The following is a 19115-nucleotide window of genomic DNA, read 5'->3' as shown; positions in this document are numbered from 1 at the left end:
AGGCCTCCAAACAGTATAATGACCATCACAAAGCCCTCCAAACAGTATTATTTGCCCCCACACAGGCCTCTAAATAGTATAATGACCCCCACATAGCCTTCCATATAGTATGAAGCCACCCATATAGTGTGATGTCCCCCATATAGCCCTACAAATAGTATGATGGCCCCCCAAGTAGCAAGATGGCTTCCAAATAGCACTCCAAATAGTATGATGCCCTCAAATAGCACTCCAAATAGTATGATGATCCTCCACATATCACGCCAAATAGTATGAAGACCCCCCAAGTAGGATGAGACCCCCACATGGGACTTAAAATAGTATGATGGCCTGAACATAGCATGATGCGCTCCCAAATAGTATGATGGCTCCACATATCACTCCAAATAGTATGATGGCTCCCCACATAGCCCTGCAAATAGTATGATGGCTTCCAAAGTAGCATGAGACCCCCACATAGCACTTAAAATAGTATGATGGCCTACACACAGCACTCCAAATAGTATGCTGACCCTAAAAATAGTATGATGCCTCACAAATAGTATGATTTCCCCACATAGAACTTCAAATGGTATGATGCATCCTACATAGTCCTGTAAATAATATGATGGCCCTCCAAGTAGCATGATGACCTACACATAGCACTCCATATAGTATGATGGCTCCACAAATAACCCTCCAAATAGCATGATGACCCCACAAACAGCTCGCCAAAAAGTATGATGGCCTCACAAATAATAGTATGATGGCCCCACAAATAGTTTTCTAGCCCCTGCAATATGCTACTAGCAGTATCCCACAATTGGGATTAGTTATAGTAGGAAGAGGAATGTTACAAGATTATAAGGTTACAGTAATCACAATGGGAAATGACTAGCCTCAGTGAATATTGGTAGCAGCGGATACTGATGGCTAAAAGACAATTACAGGTTTCTTTTCATCTAAAAATTCCAGGCACTTTTTTGTTTTGTCCATAAAAAACCTTTAGGCTGTGTGCACACGATGCAGATTTGGTGCAGAATTTTCTGCATAAAATCTGCACTAAATCTGCATCTCCTGGCAGAATCCGCAGGTGCGTTTTTTGTGCGTTTTTTGTGCGTTTTTGATGCGTTTTTTATGCGTTTTTTACCAATGGATTTCTGTTATGGAGGGTGCAGAAGCGCTGCAGAACTGCACAAAAGAAGTGACATGCACTTCTTTGAAATCTGCAGCGTTTCTGCGCAGATTTTTCTGCACCATGTGCACAGCTTTTTTTTTTTCACATTGATTTACATTGTACTGTAAATCACAGTGCAGTTCTGCAGCGTTTCTGCTGCAGTTCTGCACTAAATCTGCATCGTGTGCACATACCCTTAAAGTGTCCATCATTTTTTGAAGTTGAAGAAACTTATACAGATTGAACTGACTGTAGTTATCTTCATTTTACAGTTCACAGTGAATGCAGCCGAAGTCTTCATATCAGAATTATTGGCAGCAGACTTGTATCACTGATAACCTTAATAATTTATTATGGTTTTCCAATGTGTCCGTAAAAAATATTGTCTGCCTGTGATATTTTCGATAAAGTGTCCAGAAAAAAAAGTATAGTTGGAATCCCTGAAGAACAAGGTTTTTCGTCATCTGACTGCACTATCAGACATAGTCCAGACATGTTGTATAGGATTCATGTCATGTGAAGCTTCCAGTGGATTTTTCTGCCTGCCCGTCTTGGGTCTGTTTAGAAGCATAGCATGGAGCTCCATATTCCATGAACAGAGTGGATGTTTTGTTTAGCGTTTTGTTAGATGAGTTTCTATAGTCTTGTATTTAACGATTGGTGTAAAGGTTACATTTGTGGCAATATGGTAATGTGTGCATATCATTGCCTTCTTCAGGAGCAACATGTACTGGCCAGGATTTAGCGGATCTTGGGGATCGTTTGCGGGATTGGTTCCAACTGCTTCATGAGAATTCAAAGCAGAATAACACAGCAAATCCAGGAGGAAAACAAGTGAATGGTACGTTCTCTCATTGCAATCCTGCCTGTGATGGTAATGAGACTTTTGAAAAGTCTTCTGTACCAAGCAGGAAGCGGAAGTCTTGTATAAGGCATGTACAAAAATTGCAAGATTTCAGATTTAATATAAAAACCTATTTTAAACAATAGGCTATGTTCTGATTTTCTAATATGCTCCCTTTAATGAGTCAGCCCCAAATCTTCCATTTGATTGATGGGTATTTTAAATGACTAGGAGCTTTGAATTTCCTTGGAGGAGGTCTGGATTTAATTGGGGAAAAGGGGACCCAATCATGTACTATTTTACCAATTAGAAATGTATATGACACTGCCATAGATAATGCATAAATGTTTAATCACTGTCATTTTGGCATATGCTCAGTTCATTCAGAGAATATCGCAATGAAATATTCAGCTAACCAAATAGGTGCAGAATGTTGGATTTACTATGACTATATTATTATAACCTTAGTCTATGAATTTCTAGGATACATGATATATATGGTCTTCCTTTTTTTGGGAAGCCAGAATAAAGCAATTCATGAATATGGTTGAGACATATGCAACAAACAGTGCGGGTGTCAATTAAAAAATTCAGATGAAGCATCTGGCCCTATTCGAGAAGCAGTTTGAATGAAACTCAGGCCAATAATTTATTGGAGCACTTCACATTCCAAGAGAGCTTGATCGGTTCTTTAGAGAAATGATTCACTGCTTAATTAGCACCTCGTTAGTAAAGCAAAACATTTTAGAAGTTAATTATCAGAATCTCCTGGCATGACACTGGGACAATGGTGCCACCGAGTGATGTTGACAAACAGTTTGACATGGTCCCGTCCAGGACATAAGCACATATGGAGTCTATTTCACATGGCATCTCACAGATGTTACACAACTGAGTCCAGACCTTGGAAAATTTGCTTAAACCCAAGAAAAATGCTAATCTTCTGCAGATTGAACACAAAGTCTTAATAAATTGGACAATGTATTTTCTGTCCCAGTAATTCATATCCCTATTTGTTCCTCCTTACTTTGGCACAAGATAAATTGTCGTGTGCAGAATAAATAGCCTCCTTTATTGAATATTAATTATTTGTAAGTGGCTTTAGCCCGGAACGGACGTTGTTGTGGAACGGCTAAATCCGTAATCGACTGATCAGATTAGAATGGGAACAATTTTGACTATAGAATCCCAAAACAATTAACAACTGATACTTATTTATTATCACTTTATATAATGATTTTGAAGCGCTTATCACTGAGGACATTAAGATATTGGTGACTAAGGCCAGTTTGAGTGACTGGAGATTAATTTGTTTTTCACATTAATTGGGGTGTCTTGGACTTATATATTGATGTCCTCCCCTTAGAATAGGTAATCAATATCATATTGGGAGGAGCTGACACCCAAATGTACAGTGAACAGCTCAGCTCCATTCACTGTGTAGTACCCATTCTTGGGTACTGTAGCCCAGCTATCACTCTCTTCGACAGGATTGGAGTTGGAGTCCCCGAGAATGACCACTACACAGTAAACGAAGCTGTGGTGTCCCTGCTCCATACACTGGTTACTCCTGGCCACCTTGGAACCTGCAAAGAGAAGAGCCAAGGGGGTGCTATGCTTTGGCCCCCACTGACCTTACTGTATATCCATGACTAGCCTAAGGATTGGTCATCATTATACAAGTCCTGGGCAACATCTTGAAAAGTATAGGTGGAACGGGTATGAATCTTGGGTATCCAATTGCTAATATCCCCATCCATCATGAGACTAGGGATTCCCCTGTGTGAATGATATAGAAGTGCGTATGTGTGATCACTATACATGGAAGTGATGGAGCTAGCCAACTGTTATACCCTTAAGCACCACATGTAGTATCAGCAATCATGCATGTCCTCAGTGAGAGGAAGCAGGGGTTTGAGACACCTTTTCTCATAACCACTGGGGGTCTCAGCGATCATACATTTTTTTTAAGACAACCGCTGTCTATATGTCCTATTACAGCATATAGACATGACAGAAACACCCTCCGTTAAGATGGAACCAGACCACACATGCATTACATAGTCACTCATATATTGCGATAGCCACTAGGCAATATGATATTTACCCCATCACACTTGCTGTGGGGCAATGTTTGGCCAGCTGGTGCATTCCCCAGCAATAACAGCTCACCGTTCGGAGATTCAGGAGCTGGACCTGTGGCTGAACATCTGACCGGTATCTGTAGAGAAGCACAGGTAGTTGCCTTCATGGGAAAACCCTTTAAAGTGTATTTTCTCCACAATTAATAGAAGGACAGTGTTGTCCAGTTATGAAGATGACTTTCAGTTGTCCTTTTCTGTGTGACTGAGGTTTTCTTTTGTAACTCAGATCCGTGGCAGATTTCCTCTAATGTTGCTGTTTAGAATTTATACATTTTATAGAAGTGATTTACTGAAGTTGTTCTTTATACAGTGCTAGACAAAACCTTGGTGGCCAGCTGCAAAGACTCAATAGGCTGGATGTTCTCTAAACTAGACACCAACAATGACCTCTTTCTGGACCAAGCAGAGCTGGCAGCCATCAACCTGGACAAGTATGAGATCTGCATCCGGCCTTTCTTCAACTCCTGTGACACTTACAAGGATGGGCGAGTATCCACTGCTGAGTGGTGCTTCTGTTTCTGGAGAGAGAGTAAGCAAGAGCTTGAAAAAGGACTTTATCACATTATTGTAGTGGCATTAAATGGTACAATTATGTAACATCTCAGAAAAGAAATGTGAACAAATCTGTAATTGATTTATTTCTGGGGCTGCAGTGTTTCCTCAAAGACCAGTAGTCCATTACTTCATTCATTCATTCATTTATCTGAGTTACAGTTGGTCTTTTTCCTTCCACCTAAACATCTAAATAATTATTCACAAAATTTCAACCTAATGGCATACCATTAGGTTGAAATTTTGTGAATAATTATCTTATATAGGCAAGATGCAAAATCTACATTTTTGTATGCATAAACTTAAAAAAACAAGAAAACCCAAATATTTTCACTATGACACAGTGCCATAGGTTCATCATTGTATAGCTTCACCTTATTTCAATAAGTACAGTGCTTAACAGCTCCAGTAACTGTAGTAACAGCTGTGTTAATGACCTAAGATGGTACTTACATGCTAAGACAATCCTATATGCCGGATTAAATACCGTGAAAGCTCCAAGGCAGCCAACTTTTTTTGGGCCCCTCCAGCTAATTATTGCCTAATGCGTTTTTATGTTTACTAGCAACTATATATTAATGCACCAATTAAATTTTAGTAAACAAAATAAAAATGAAGTTAATCAAACGTCATTATAACCCAGAAAAGCTAATTAACTAATGTTGACCTCGGGTGTAGGCCTTTATATACTCGTCTGTTTTCCTGAAGTTGCTACTCATGATGAATGTTCTATTATGATCTAGAATCGGCTAAAAAACTCGCGACCATTTATCTCTCCACCACTCCCACTACCTGTTCTGACCAATAACACAGTTGCCACACCTGATCGCATGGATACCCCTCCTGTACTATGCATGAATTCTTGAATATATCTGGCAACAGCCAAAACATTATTTCACTCCCGCTAGCTGCATTGTTTCCATTGGAGCTGTGTTGCCACAGCTGGCCTCCATTGTCAGCCGGCAATACCGGCATTCTAATTGTAACTTTCATTCAATATCAAATCAATATTAGCTTTCATCTGTTGCAGGGGGCACTCAAAAGACACAGGGCCCATAGGCCAGTGTGTACTATACCTATTTGGTAAGCCAGCACTGTTTAAAGGCGCAGTAACATTTCAACAATCCAGTTTTGTAGAGCCCAGGCTAGTGACTGACATTCTTTCTGTTACTACAGATGCGGTATAAAGAATACAGTTTGTCTAAATTAGGACAACTTGTGATGATGAGTTAGCACAGGCAACTGTAGAATGGCCATTATCTCCACTAAAGATCTTGTTTGTAAATTTTATATCTACCGATACAGGATACCCAACTCAAGCAGGCTAAAGTACCCCCTGCACATTAGACTAACGGCAGCCGAACCCGCCAATATCAACAGATTGGGATGACAGTCTAATGTGAATGAGAGTCCCGGATAATTGATTGTTGAGGCAGTTAAGGTTCTGACATGATTTCAGATTGCTGATCCTTTTGTTCTCTGAGAGATTAGACATGTCTGTCAGTGGCTCTCTCATAGAGAACACAGGAGGACCCCGCCAGAGGGATGAAATAGCTGCTGGCCAGATGGCCAAACCATCGTTCGGTCAACAGCCATCTACGGTATATGGCGGGCATAGAGCTAATTACATCACTTCATGGTATTCCTGTCCTAAAAATTGAATGATCCTGCCGGAAGTAAAGGTCCCTCCCTTACCTATAGCAACCTCTGTTTCTGACTTCATGTTGCTCGTTGGCTCATACTATTGATGTTGTGTTCTCCATTTTTAGAGCCTCCATGTCTTGCTGAACTTGAAAAAGTACAGATTCAAGAAGCAGCAAAGAAGAAGCCTGGTAAGCAGCATATGCCGTGGTCCTCTCTATGTATGGTATCTGCTTACACATTGTGTGGCACCACTCCGCAGGCACTATATAGTGTGTTATCATTGCAGTATATGGTGAGGGTTCAGTATAGCATTGTTATTTAGGTAATGGCAATTAATTTTGGTAACATACTGTACAGTTTGGCACTTTTAATCAGATCTTGCTCTGGCTTCTTAATTCCCCAATGAACTGCTGTATTTGACAAAGTACACCATGTTTAGTCCCACACTTCCCTTGCAGGCGCCTCTGAAGGAAAAATCATGTTTTCCATTCTTACACATAAAAGTGGTTCTCAAGCAGGTAAGCTCTCCATGACCCCCATATGCCATAATGAGTTTTATGGACAAGTCCTTTCACATGATACAATATTGCTGTGTGTCTCCTTGTGCTGTAAGGTTTGATAAACCCTTATTATAAATGTTTCTTCTGGAAACCTGGGTTAAGGATCATGCACACAATAGAGCCCTGCACATGGAGCCTGTACAGCAGTTCATGAAAGCTTTATGTCTCGTTAATAAAAAAAATGTACAATGATATTTTCCCCCAGAAGCCAAGGGATAATTGAAGTGTACATCTGCCATCCGATAGAGCGTACAATGTACAGAATCTGACAGTGTAAAAACAACTGTATGGAATTGGAGGCATAAAGAAGTATAGCAGAAGTTTCATGGAACTTTATGGCTGCTCTGTTATGGAGCAAAATGAAGCCTTTTCTATAATCACTGAGGTTATATATACAGTTGTGCTCAAAAGTTTACATCCCTCGGCAGAATTTTTGCTTTCTTGGCTTTTTTTCAGAGAATATGAATGATAACACCATAACTTTGTCTCCACTCATGGTTAGTGGTTGGGTGAAGATATTTATTGTCAAACTACTGTGTTTTCTCTTTTTAAATCATAATGACAACCCAAAACATCCAAATGACCCTGATCAAAAGTTAACATACCCTGGTGATTTTGGCCTGATAACATGCACAGAAGTTAACACAAATGGGTTTGAATGGCTACTAAAGGTAACATCCTCACCTGTGACGTGTTTGCTTGTAATCAGTGTGTGCATAAAAGCTTACTGGGTTTCTGGGATCCAGACAGACTCTTGCATCTTTCATCCAGCCACTGACTTTCTGGATTGTGAGTCATGGAGATAGCAAAAGAATTGTCAATGGATCTACGGGAAAAGGTAGTTGAATTGTATAAAACAGGAAAGGGATACAAAAAGATATCCAAGGAATTGATAATGCCATTCAGCAGCGTTCAAACTGTGATTAACAAATGGAAAATCAGGGCTCTGTAAAAACAAAATCATGGTCAGGTTGACCAACAAAAATGTTATCCACAACTGCCAGGAAAATTTATCGGGATGTAAAGAAAAACCCACAAATAACATAAGCTGAAATACAGGACTCTCTGAAAACTAGCAGTGTGGCTGTTTCAAGATGCACAATAAGGAGGCACTTGAAGAAAAATGGGCTGCATGGTCAAGTCGCCAGAAGAAAGCCAATACTGTGCAAATGCCACAAAGTATGTCGACTACAATACGCAAAACAGCACAGAGACAAGCCTCAAAACTTCTGGAACAAGGTAATTTGGAGTGATGAGATCAAAATGGAACTTTTTGGCCGCAACGCTAACTGTTACATTTGGAGAGAGGTCAACAAGGCCTATGATGAAACGAACACCATTCCTACTGTAAAGCACAGAGGTGGATTGCTGATGTTTTGGGGATTTGTGAGCTACAAAGGCACAGGAAACTTGGTCAAAGTTGAAAGAAAGATGAATGCAGCATGTTACAAGCAAATACTGGAGGCAAATTTGCACTCATTAGCCCGGAAGCTGCACATGGGACGCACTTGAACGTTCCAACATGATATTGAGCCAATGCAAAAGGCCAAGTCAACTTGTCATTGGCTACAGCAGAACAAATTGAAGGTTCTGGAGTGGCCATCTCAGGCTCCTGACCTCAATATCATTGAGCCACTCTGGGGAGATCTCAAGCGCGGAGTTCATGCTAGACAGCTCAGGGATTTACAGAAATTGGAACCTTTTAGCAGCTTTACCATCTGAGAAAATAAAGAACCTAACCACAATTACCCAAACAACTTCTAGCTGTCATTGATGTTAGAGGGGGGCAATACACGGTATTAAGAAATGGGGTATGTGAACTTTTGATCAAGGTCATTTGGATGTTTTGGGTTGTCATTATGATTTAAAAAGAGAAAACACAGTAGTTTGACAATAAATGTCTTCACCCAACCACTAACCATTTGTGGAGAAAAAATGTTGGTGTTTACATTCATATTCTCTGAAAAAGGCCAAGAAAGCAAAAATTCTGCCGGGTATGTAAACATTTGAGCACAACTGTCCCTGAGCATTGCGGCATATATGGGAATTTATAACAGTCAGTCATGTCTGTGTCATAGGAGTGTTTATTCCCAGCTGTGATGAAGATGGATATTACAGGAAGATGCAGTGTGACCAGGCCAGTGGGGAGTGTTGGTGTGTGGATCAGCATGGCTCCGAGCTAACAGGCACCAGAATACACGGGAACCCAGATTGTGGTAAGAGTAACTGAGGTATTGTGCTACGTCCGACACTTACTGTTCTCTCCAGAGAACACATCATATCTTAAACACGAAAATTAAAATACTACTGATAATTTGGGTTCATTTTAAAGAATGATGGTATTTGCCCAGGACTGCATCTGCCACAGGGCCTGTGAGCATCTTGCCTCAGGAAGGGATCTAAGGTACCTCTGAGGGGGGCGCACAATCCTTACACTCTTGACGCCAGCCAGCCAGGGCCACAGCATCCTCATCCAGCTGATACATTGTGTGGCCCGTTGAGAGATACCACTTAGTACTGCAGTAATGTCTGGTCACAGTCACGGGGAGGAATATTTGCCTCTGCCAAGGGTCAGCAGTGGAGTGACAGTATCTGATTCCTACCCTTTAATGGGGTCACAGCTGTCAGCCTTTGCAGAGAGCCATCGATGTAGTCAGGAAATGTATGAAGGGTGGGTGCAGTGCCAAATGGAGGAAGGAAAGAAACAAAAGAGATAGAAGAAAAGAATGAATGACTGACAAGATAGGAGACAAGATGGAAGCTGAATAGACTTCAGTCAACTCTGAGATGTGAAGTCCAGGAGACCAGGTCAGCTATGATAGATCTCACATGGGTTAGCCCCTACCAGGTCCGATCACCCCCTTGTGACAGTCATCCTACCCCTACTCAGATGCAGGAACAAATAACATCACTGCTATAAACTTGTATCTATAGTTCATCTTTACAGGTGCAGCCTTTAAAAAACCTTCCTACTTTTAGATCACTGTGGTTTGCATATGACAGCAGCTAAAAGCACTTTCAGTGTTAATGGCCATGCGGTGAATTACCATTTTATTGAATATCTGTATGGCCACAAACAACTAAAGTAGAAAGTCATGAATAATGATTGTCATTTTCAAAATATAATGATCTATATGTATGTATTCTGCTGAGGTTTGCGTTTTGGGACTGTCTTTTAGTGTTAGGCACCAATTCTTCAAAGCCAGAATCCTGGCGTAAATCACTTTGAAAAGTGGCAAAATTTTTGCTCAACACACAGTTGCTCCAAAATTTTTTAACATTTGCCGTTTTCACAAGAGGCCAAAATGGTCAGATCAGGGGTCGGGGCGGGGGCGCAACGTAGGAGTGACCCCACAGCATGTCTAATTTATAATGAGCTGTGACATTGCTTATGCAGAAATTTGGCAGGTGTAAGATTTGTGGCGAGGAGCACACCGCTTGCCAGACTCTCCTCATTCATTAAGAGGCATGCACCTCCTAATGAATCGTGAGTGACTGACTCCGATACACCCCCTCGTCAGGGCAAGCATGAACATCACTGATCATGATAAATCTCGGCGTAAAGGTACCTTCACACTAAGCGACGCTGCAGCGATACCGACAACGATGTCGATCGCTGCAGCGTCGCTGTTTGGTCGCTGGAGAGCTGTCACACAGACAGCTCTCCAGCGACCAGCGATCCCGAGGTCCCCGGTAACCAGGGTAAACATCGGGTTACTAAGCGCAGGGCCGCGCTTAGTAACCCGATGTTTACCATGGTTACCAGCGTAAACATTAAAAAAACAAACACTACATACTTACCTTCAGCTGTCTGTCCTCCGGCGCTCTGCTTTCCTCTGCACTGTCAGCGCCGGTCAGCCGGAAAGCAGAGCAGTGACGTCACCGCTGTGCTTTCCGGCTGGCCGGCGCTGACACAGGATGCAGGAGGAGTGCAGAGAAACAGAGCGCCGGGGACAGACAGCTGAAGGTAAGTATGTAGTGTTTGTTTTTTTAACGTTTACGCTGGTAACCAGGGTAAACATTGGGTTACTAAGCGCGGCCCTGCGCTTAGTAACCCGATGTTTACCCTGGTTACCAGTGAAGACATCGCTGGATCGGTGTCACACACGCCGATCCAGCGATGTCAGCGGGAGATCCAGCGACGAAATAAAGTTCTGGACTTTCCTCAGCGACCAACGATCTCCCAGCAGGGGCCTGATCGTTGGTCGCTGTCACACATAACGATTTCCTTAACGATATCGTTGCTACGTCACAAAAACAACGATATCGTTAACGATATCGTTATGTGTGAAGGTACCTTAAGTCCATGGGATCCTCAGACCCAAAGGGTTGATATTATCCTTTACATGTACAGGAGGGAACATGTCCTTCTGCCCCTTGTCCCTGCCCATCCATGTGCACTTTCCTCCTTTTCTTTAACTTCTTTTCTCTGCAATCCCCCTACTGCTATCTGTAATACTGAGATGAGGAAGCAGTAAGGAGCAGGAGAAGACGTTCTGACAAATTTGTAACATTTTTATAAAAGCACACAGCAAGATAAAAGGACTTAACAAATGTTTAATGTAGAGTATTTGTAAAGTTGCAAGTTGTCTAATGAGATATGGGTGTAGCGTTCTACCTTCTGTCAATGGTTAGTGTTTTAAAGGGAACCTGTCACCAGGTTTTCTCCAAATATGGCAGGACCAGCACCTGTAAACCCTAATATAAAGCATTTTAGAATGCTGTATATACAGATGCTTCTCACAAAATTAGAATATCATCAAAAAGTTAATTTATTTCAGTTTTTCAATGCAAAAATTGAAACTCCTATATTATATATACAGGAAAGATATATATCTTGGTACCGTGTTAGCCAGTAGATAGAAAAATATTTAGAATTGAGAGTCCTCAGTGGTTGATACCTTTTAATGGCTAACTGAAAAGATGGTAACAAATTGCAAGCTTTCGAGACTACACAGGTCTCTTCATCAGGCAAAGACTAAAAGAAATTCTGAAGAATCACATATTTATGCACAACATAGTATAGAAAAAAAGAAAAAAGAAAAAAAAGGAAAAACCATGGATAAGACAGGTGACATGAAGCAGAATTACCATGAGTGATAAACAGTTATGTCCATAAATATTGGGCCAGTTCTTAGATAAGGAATGTTTTATTGTTCTCTGATTGGGGTTTCCCTCTTTCCCTGCTTTGTGTGACTGTCTCGTCCTATGTAATCCACACAGTGTCCTCCATTGTGCTCCTGCGTAAGTGCACTTCTCTCTGCTCTGCCAAGGATGGAGCAAAATATTGTAGTCTGCATGTGCCGGCAATTTTTGGCCTTTCCCCGAGCATGCGAATTACAGTACTTTGCTCTGCTCTGGGCAAGGCAAAGATAATTATATCTGCGCAGGAGTGTGATGGATGACACTGTGTGGATGAGTGAGGATGGCGATCACAAGGCGCCGGATCAAGACCAGTGATGATCATCGGACCGGACAGCGCAGTAGGTGAGTATAATAAAAGCTATTTATTTGCCTTGCAGAGCGGATTGGGGACTTACATATGGCATTCTAGTGTGCTGTATATGAGGGCTTACAGGTGCTGGCCCTACTGTATATGGGAAAAACCTGGTGACAGGTTCTCTTTAAGGTACAAAGCAATGTGAGCATTAATTTCTGCTTTCTTGTGTCCTGCAAACAATATGCGTGTTATTGGCGCATTTTTTGCTTGCATTTTGGATGCATTTTTGCTTCTATTTTTTTACCCCATTCATTTGAATGGGGGAAAAATGAAGAAAAAATTCTAAGAATGGACATGCTGCAGATTTAATAAAACACATTGAGGGCTCAAATCCACAAGGAAAAAATGAGCAACAGATTTCAGAAATCTCAATCACTTTGCAGTTTTTTTTGCCGCAGCTAGAACGCATGGAAAAAAAAACACAGTCAAAAAAGCAGCATGTGAACAAGCCCTTAGTGCATTAAACTCAATGATGGATCAATGTATGGTAACCTTCTAAGTGGTGGAAGTTGAATCTTAACAAAATATTGAAGCTACAGTATGTAGATAAAAAATATAATGGCAGATTTTCACTTTTAACCAATCAACTAATATCAATCATGAAACTAAACTGTTGTACGTGTTTTTGGTACTAGATGACGTTGGATTCTCTGGAGATTTCGGTAGCGGCGTTGGCTGGGAAGATGAAGAAGAAAAAGAAACAGAAGATGCAGGCGAGGAGGCAGAAGAGGAAGAGGGAGAAACAGGCGAAGCAGATGATGGAGGATACATTTGGTAGACCCTGAGCCGCACAGTCCTGTACGGGCCATGCCACCAAGTTCGGAAGACTGCAGTAAATAGTAATCAGATGCCACAGTGATCAGGAAACACAGCTGAATGTACATTATATTTCCACCGAAATTATGTGTGTGAGCATGCAAGTGTGCCTGTTGACTGACTGCTTTGAAATTGCAGCTCATTTTCTCCCCATAATCTGAGATCCGTGCTACAACAGACAAAAGAATCACATTTATTCCTATTCCTTTAAATGACATGGAGTTGTTGGCATATAATCTAACATTATTTGTTATTTCCAGAATCAAGCACACATGTCCGGGACGCTCTTCCTTGTTGGGCGAGGAGCTAGTTTTTAGCTGCAGGAGAACAAAAAAGACATATTAAACAGTGTTTCTGTAGTTTACAGATGAGAAAAGAATGTGCGCTTCTGTAGATAGACCATAGGAACACATATCTCTGTGTATCTTGGCGTTACAACTTTTCTCTAGCTTGATGACCAGTGTTCACTGGGGCTTAAGACATTGACTGTACATTAGACATTTATGTAAAATTTGTGCTTGGTGATAATTAAATGTAAACTCCCCAGCACCTGTAATATAACGTCACAATGTTTTGGGACACTATCCTGATTTGTAGGTTACCATCCACAGTTGTTTTCTCTCCATACGTGATATATTGCCGATGTCTACCTATACAGACGCATTTATCTTGAGCTTTCATTAACATGTGCAGCTTGTAATCACAATTACTGAATTATTTCATTAGATCCACTGTGCTCTGTGTGTTTGCCCTCTATATTATGAGATCCTTTGACAACAGAAAAATTAATCAACATATTCAACAGCGAACGTCTTATGAAAAAAAGAAATACTTGACGGCCAGAAACGCGCTGCAAGTGTGTGAAGAACACTGTCACGAAATCGGGTACATCTACACAACATTTTTCTATAAAACACAACAAAGACAGTTACATTTATGCATTTTTTACCTATGTGAATTGTGTACACATTTACTGAGAATACATGAAGAACAAGATGGCCTGCCCCACCGCTTCCCCATTCTGTTGATAGGCTGTGTCGGGTACTGTAGCTGTGTCCTATTCAAGTTGTGGGAGTTACCTGCAATACCAGTCACAGCCCACAAACAAGAGTGGTGTTGTTTTGGGGGGAGAAATGTAGAATATTTTTCTAATTTAAAACATGCCCTTTATACACTATAGCATGTGCTATACATGATTGGTAATTACCAGTAATAGAGCTTTTCCCAAAAGCCCCCCATACACATTAGATAACTACTGCTGTCTCTGCCGACTACCCCAAACAGAAGAACACTTGTTTTGACTGAGTGATCTCCTCTTCTTTATAAGAGAGTCACCGCCAGACTCTGGCAGCGGCTTGTCACCAGGGAGAACAAAAGGATCAGTTGCTGAAATTCAGCAGGCGAGATCTTTCTCTCCCCGATGAGAATCGGATCAGAAGGACAAGTTTATAGTAGATTTCCGTCCCACAGTACCTTAAATCCACGCTCTCTTGGGGCAATTCCTCACCATATTGCCGATAAATCCATCAAAAAGTATCCAAGGCAGCAGGGTTATTCCTCAATAAATTTATTTATTGATCACAACTTACAAAATTAAAACCTCACTGTTTTGGCCACAGAAGGCCTTTATTGAGCTACAATTTAGAAAAAGTAAAATATTTATACAATGATAAAGACCATCTGTGGCCAAAACAGCTTTAACTTTATACGTTGCGATCAATAATGAAGTCTGTTAAGGAATATACCCGGTGCCCTGGATACTTCTTGCTAAAATCAGGAAGACCCATAAACCTTAGGCCACGTCAACATGTTCAGTATTTTTTTTCAGTATTTCACATCAGTATTTGTAAGCCAAAACCAGTAGTGGCTCAAAAACGCAGAAGTGGTGTATAAATGTTTCTTTTATACTTTTTCTATAATTGTTCCACTTCGAGTTTTGGCTTATAAATACTGATGTGAAAATACTGACCAAAATACTGCCGTGTGAACACGACCTCAGACTGTTGGCTGATCTCACCGACATCTGTGATTCTGACTTTAGTCTAATTTGTATGTGGACCTTTGGATACAGGCATATTTTTTGGTATGTTTGTGTAGACATTTCCACCAACTCTATTGAATCTACCCTACCTGATAGGCAAAGCAAATAGGCAGACGTTTTAATCAATATCAACCTAGTATCTTCCTCACTACTTTTCCATGAACCGAAAACACTGTATAATAAATATATGTGCAGATATATATACATATTACATATATATTCTCTCGAGGTTGTTAATTTATTAGATGCTCTACATTTGTATGCTTCATCTTATAAAGATCCGTATCAGAACAAAAAAAGTTGGTGATCAGTCTTCAAAGTAGAGCAACGCTGTAGATCTATTAAAGGATGTATAAATTAATTACTTTCTATGGGACTTACTTTTTTTTAACCACCCCCGGTGGCTTAGCAGCTTGTTAACAAAAGAATCCATTTAGTCTTATGACTTTTCATCCTGCCAGCTAAATATTGCAAAGTCCTGGCAGACAACTGTATTGGGAGCCTTGTTAAAAGTTGCTTTATAATATTCACTCTGCCTCCAAGAATATTCTGCCATTGGGACTGTTCTCTTGTTCTTTCTACTGCTTCAAGCCGTACGCTGTGGTGTGAAATGTGTGAATATATGAGCCTGATGGAAATGCCCAGCCATAAATTGGTACCATATCAATTAGAATATTTCAGAGAATTATACATTGATGCCAGTTCATAACTCGTGGCTTTCATCACAATTCTCAGTCTGTTCAGATCATTCCTTTCTGCAGCTATTTTATTTTCCATCAATAATCCTCTCTCTGCAGATTTAACTAGATTGAAGGGTTAGAAAAACATGGCTGTTAATTTTTCCAGAAACGGCACCCCTCTTGTCCATGGGCTATTTCTAGTAATGCAGCTCAGGAACGTTTATTTGAATAGGCACAAGCTGAAAAATCCAAAGTCCATGGACCATAGGATGGTGCTGTTACATGGCTTTCTAAGCTCACCCATCCAATTCATTTCCGAGTAAAACATTTGGACGTCTATATCAACAGTATATGCCATAAATATCTTGTAGATATGTGGGCCTTTCTATGGGACTGGTACCTGGAGAATAGGATTTCCACAAATCCTAACCAATATGTTGAAGCATCTACTAGCTGCCACATCCAGGCGAAAAATGTACGGTGAGATGCCAGTATATGTTGGGCACCACTGTAGCTCCAGGACTCAAAGTTGCTATAAAATTTACAAGATACGAATATCCCTTCAACTAAATGAAGGCATATGTGAAATAAAGTCACCCAATTATGTACCAATTTGGTTAATTGGAATGGAAAATAAAATCATCTGGTCCGTTGTAATTTATTGCACCTCATAAGGGTTTCTTTCCATCCCGACCCTAAATATTTTACGTTTAGGCTTATATGAAGAATTTTGAATGTGATATTTCTATCTCCATAAAGCAAAATGATTACTTACATACTATTACAATCTATTAATTATGCTAGAAAAAACTAACCTAAAGTGTCTATCATATCCCATAAGTTAATACTTTGGAGAATGTAACAGTAACAGATTAGGATATCTGAAATTGGAGGCAATGTAAGAGAAGAGAAGTAACCACTGGTGAGGCCAAGAAGGAGATTGTGTTTTACAGAGCGCTAATATAATATGTTCTGTTCTAAAAGTCCTTACACCATTATACACATGCGCTCTTGGCACTGGAGTCTACATGGAAGTTACAAGCAGAATATGCACTGGCATTTCAGTGGACGTAAACTGGACAAAAAAGATAACTTTTATAACGTATTTCTGGAAATCATGGCAACCTCTTTTCAATATGCAATGTTTTGCTGATTTAATTCAAAAGAAAGCTAACAGATGTCTGGATCAGGCAAAATTTGAATTCGCCTGTTTTCCCAGACTTTTCCAGGAAATTCAATTCTCAGAGAAGTTAATTTCCCTTATTATTCACTGGGGTCTCTGTAGATCCCCTAGCGCAATAAATGTAAGATATAAAAATATGAAAATACTTAAACTCAGTTGACCACTCACTTCTTGGCCCCTCCGCTCCTCTCCAACACTGCAGTCGCATCCTATCCATGCTGTGAGCACTGAATGCATGGTCCACTTCTTGCTAGCCTATGACTTACAGCTTTGATGAGGTCCTAGATGGTTCTGTGCAAGCATGTGTAAAGTCATGACATCACGATGAACGCCTTGACATTGCACCCTTTACGGAATGGGAAGAGACATGGGAATTCAGCGCATGCGGCGGTGATAAGAAAATGCATTGAGGACTAGACAAGTGATGGGTGAGGAGCCGAAGAACTGGAGAGGTGAGTAGTAAGATGAGAATAAGTGTTTTTTTTTTTTCATTTTGAACCTTTATATGGCTCTTTCCTGAATCCATGATGGAGTGAATTACAAAAAAGCTGCTTTTTGGTGAATGTCGAGTAATGGAAAATTCGGGTAGAATTCAATTCCAGTTGAATGTAGTCTCTCATCATATGGAAACTATATTTCATAGGTGTCCTGCTGGATGGAGCATTATAATTATGGATTACTACTTTGTAAGTCAATGGGTTTCTTGAACCCTTCCACCACTGGGCATATCACTGGCATTGGTCAGCCATTGATCACACTTCGTCTTCTCTTTGAATACATAGTGGAGCTTTGACTTAGCCACAATGGACAAATGTCATGGGTGATATTATTAAGTTGAGGAATAACCCAATATCTACAGATTACACCAGTTGACTAGTTATTACACTCAGACATTGGAATATTACTCCCAGTTCTGAGATCTGCATTGAATAGTGAATGAATGTACTGCTCTTTAAGGCTCTCGACTAAAAAATCATGTGGAAGAGCTCTAAGTGTGTCGTATTATAAAGGCAATGTCTAAAATAGGTCTTGTGTGCTTGATTCTTATTTTTTATGTACGGACCTGTTGACATAGAAGGTGTGTCTATGGAGGTTGCTGAACAATTGCATGCATGTATCCATACAAGCCTTTAATATACATAATTCTGTATTTTGAAGGTGTTAATCTTTTTCTTTTATTCTGTGCTTAAAAACTAAAGTCCTGAAAGATTAAACAAATACTGCTTTAGTCTAAAAACAACGTCTTACCATGTGCAATACCTTTTGAAGTTAGAATAAAAACCATGTGTAGGTACTAGGACTTCAGTTTGTATATTTATAAGTGCTGACATTGTATCTCTCGGTAATTTTAGATGTAAAACAACAGTGTTAGAATGTATATGTACTAATAGGGCGCCAAGTTCAAATGTTTAATGATTCTTGCTCGCCGATATAATTCATCACAGTCCCGGCGACCCTCACAGTGTCTTTAACTGCCTATTACCTATGAGTCAGTGAAACTGATATACACTCGCAAAAGTCGAAACATATTTTTAAAAAAGAAATAAAAAATAATTTAAAAAAAGTTGTGTTTCAAGGTTCCTTGAAATTAATATTTCTGGGTCTGATAGTATTCAATAAAATAGGATCAGATATCCTTTGACAATTAAAAGGTATGTTTTGTGTTGTATTTTTAATTAAAATATTGATGCCGTGTCTTAACAATGATAATTTTGGCGCACATTATATATTACTTATGATAAATGTCCCATGGAACAAACACATGGAAATAGATGTTATGTAATTGACTTTAAGACTTTATTATAAAGCATATAATACAGTCTTGGCCGAAAGTGTTGGCACCCTTGAAATTGTTCCAAACAAAAAGAAATATTTCTGCAAGAAAATTATTACAATCACACATGTTTTGTTATACTCGTGTTTATTTCTTTTGTGTGTATTGGAACAACACAAAAAAAAGGGAAATTGGACATAATTTCACACAAAACCCAAAAA

At 40.0% G+C, this 19115-nt stretch overlaps 1 protein-coding gene across 2 annotated transcripts in view; it reads left to right on the top strand.

The window, feature by feature from the left end:
* SPOCK2 (SPARC (osteonectin), cwcv and kazal like domains proteoglycan 2) overlaps positions 1–15618 on the top strand; it is a 186011-nt gene extending 170393 nt beyond the window's left edge. The window contains exons 6-11 of one of the 2 annotated variants that reach the window (XM_069753316.1): positions 1875–1997; positions 4455–4673; positions 6466–6528; positions 6799–6858; positions 8979–9116; positions 13036–15618. In XM_069753316.1, coding sequence (XP_069609417.1) covers positions 1875–1997; positions 4455–4673; positions 6466–6528; positions 6799–6858; positions 8979–9116; positions 13036–13178 — 746 coding nt within the window. In that variant the 3' untranslated portion in view covers positions 13179–15618. The remainder of the gene's footprint in view (positions 1–1874; positions 1998–4454; positions 4674–6465; positions 6529–6798; positions 6859–8978; positions 9117–13035) is intronic. The other variant, XM_069753317.1, reaches the window with a different exon arrangement.
* The last annotated feature ends 3497 nt before the right edge of the window (positions 15619–19115 follow it).

Source organism: Ranitomeya imitator, chromosome 2, assembly GCF_032444005.1.
Source record: "Ranitomeya imitator isolate aRanImi1 chromosome 2, aRanImi1.pri, whole genome shotgun sequence".
In the NCBI taxonomy this organism is placed as follows: domain Eukaryota; kingdom Metazoa; phylum Chordata; class Amphibia; order Anura; family Dendrobatidae; genus Ranitomeya; species Ranitomeya imitator.
Note: the sequence above shows the minus strand (reverse complement) of the source record. Positions and strands in the feature narration are given on the sequence as shown.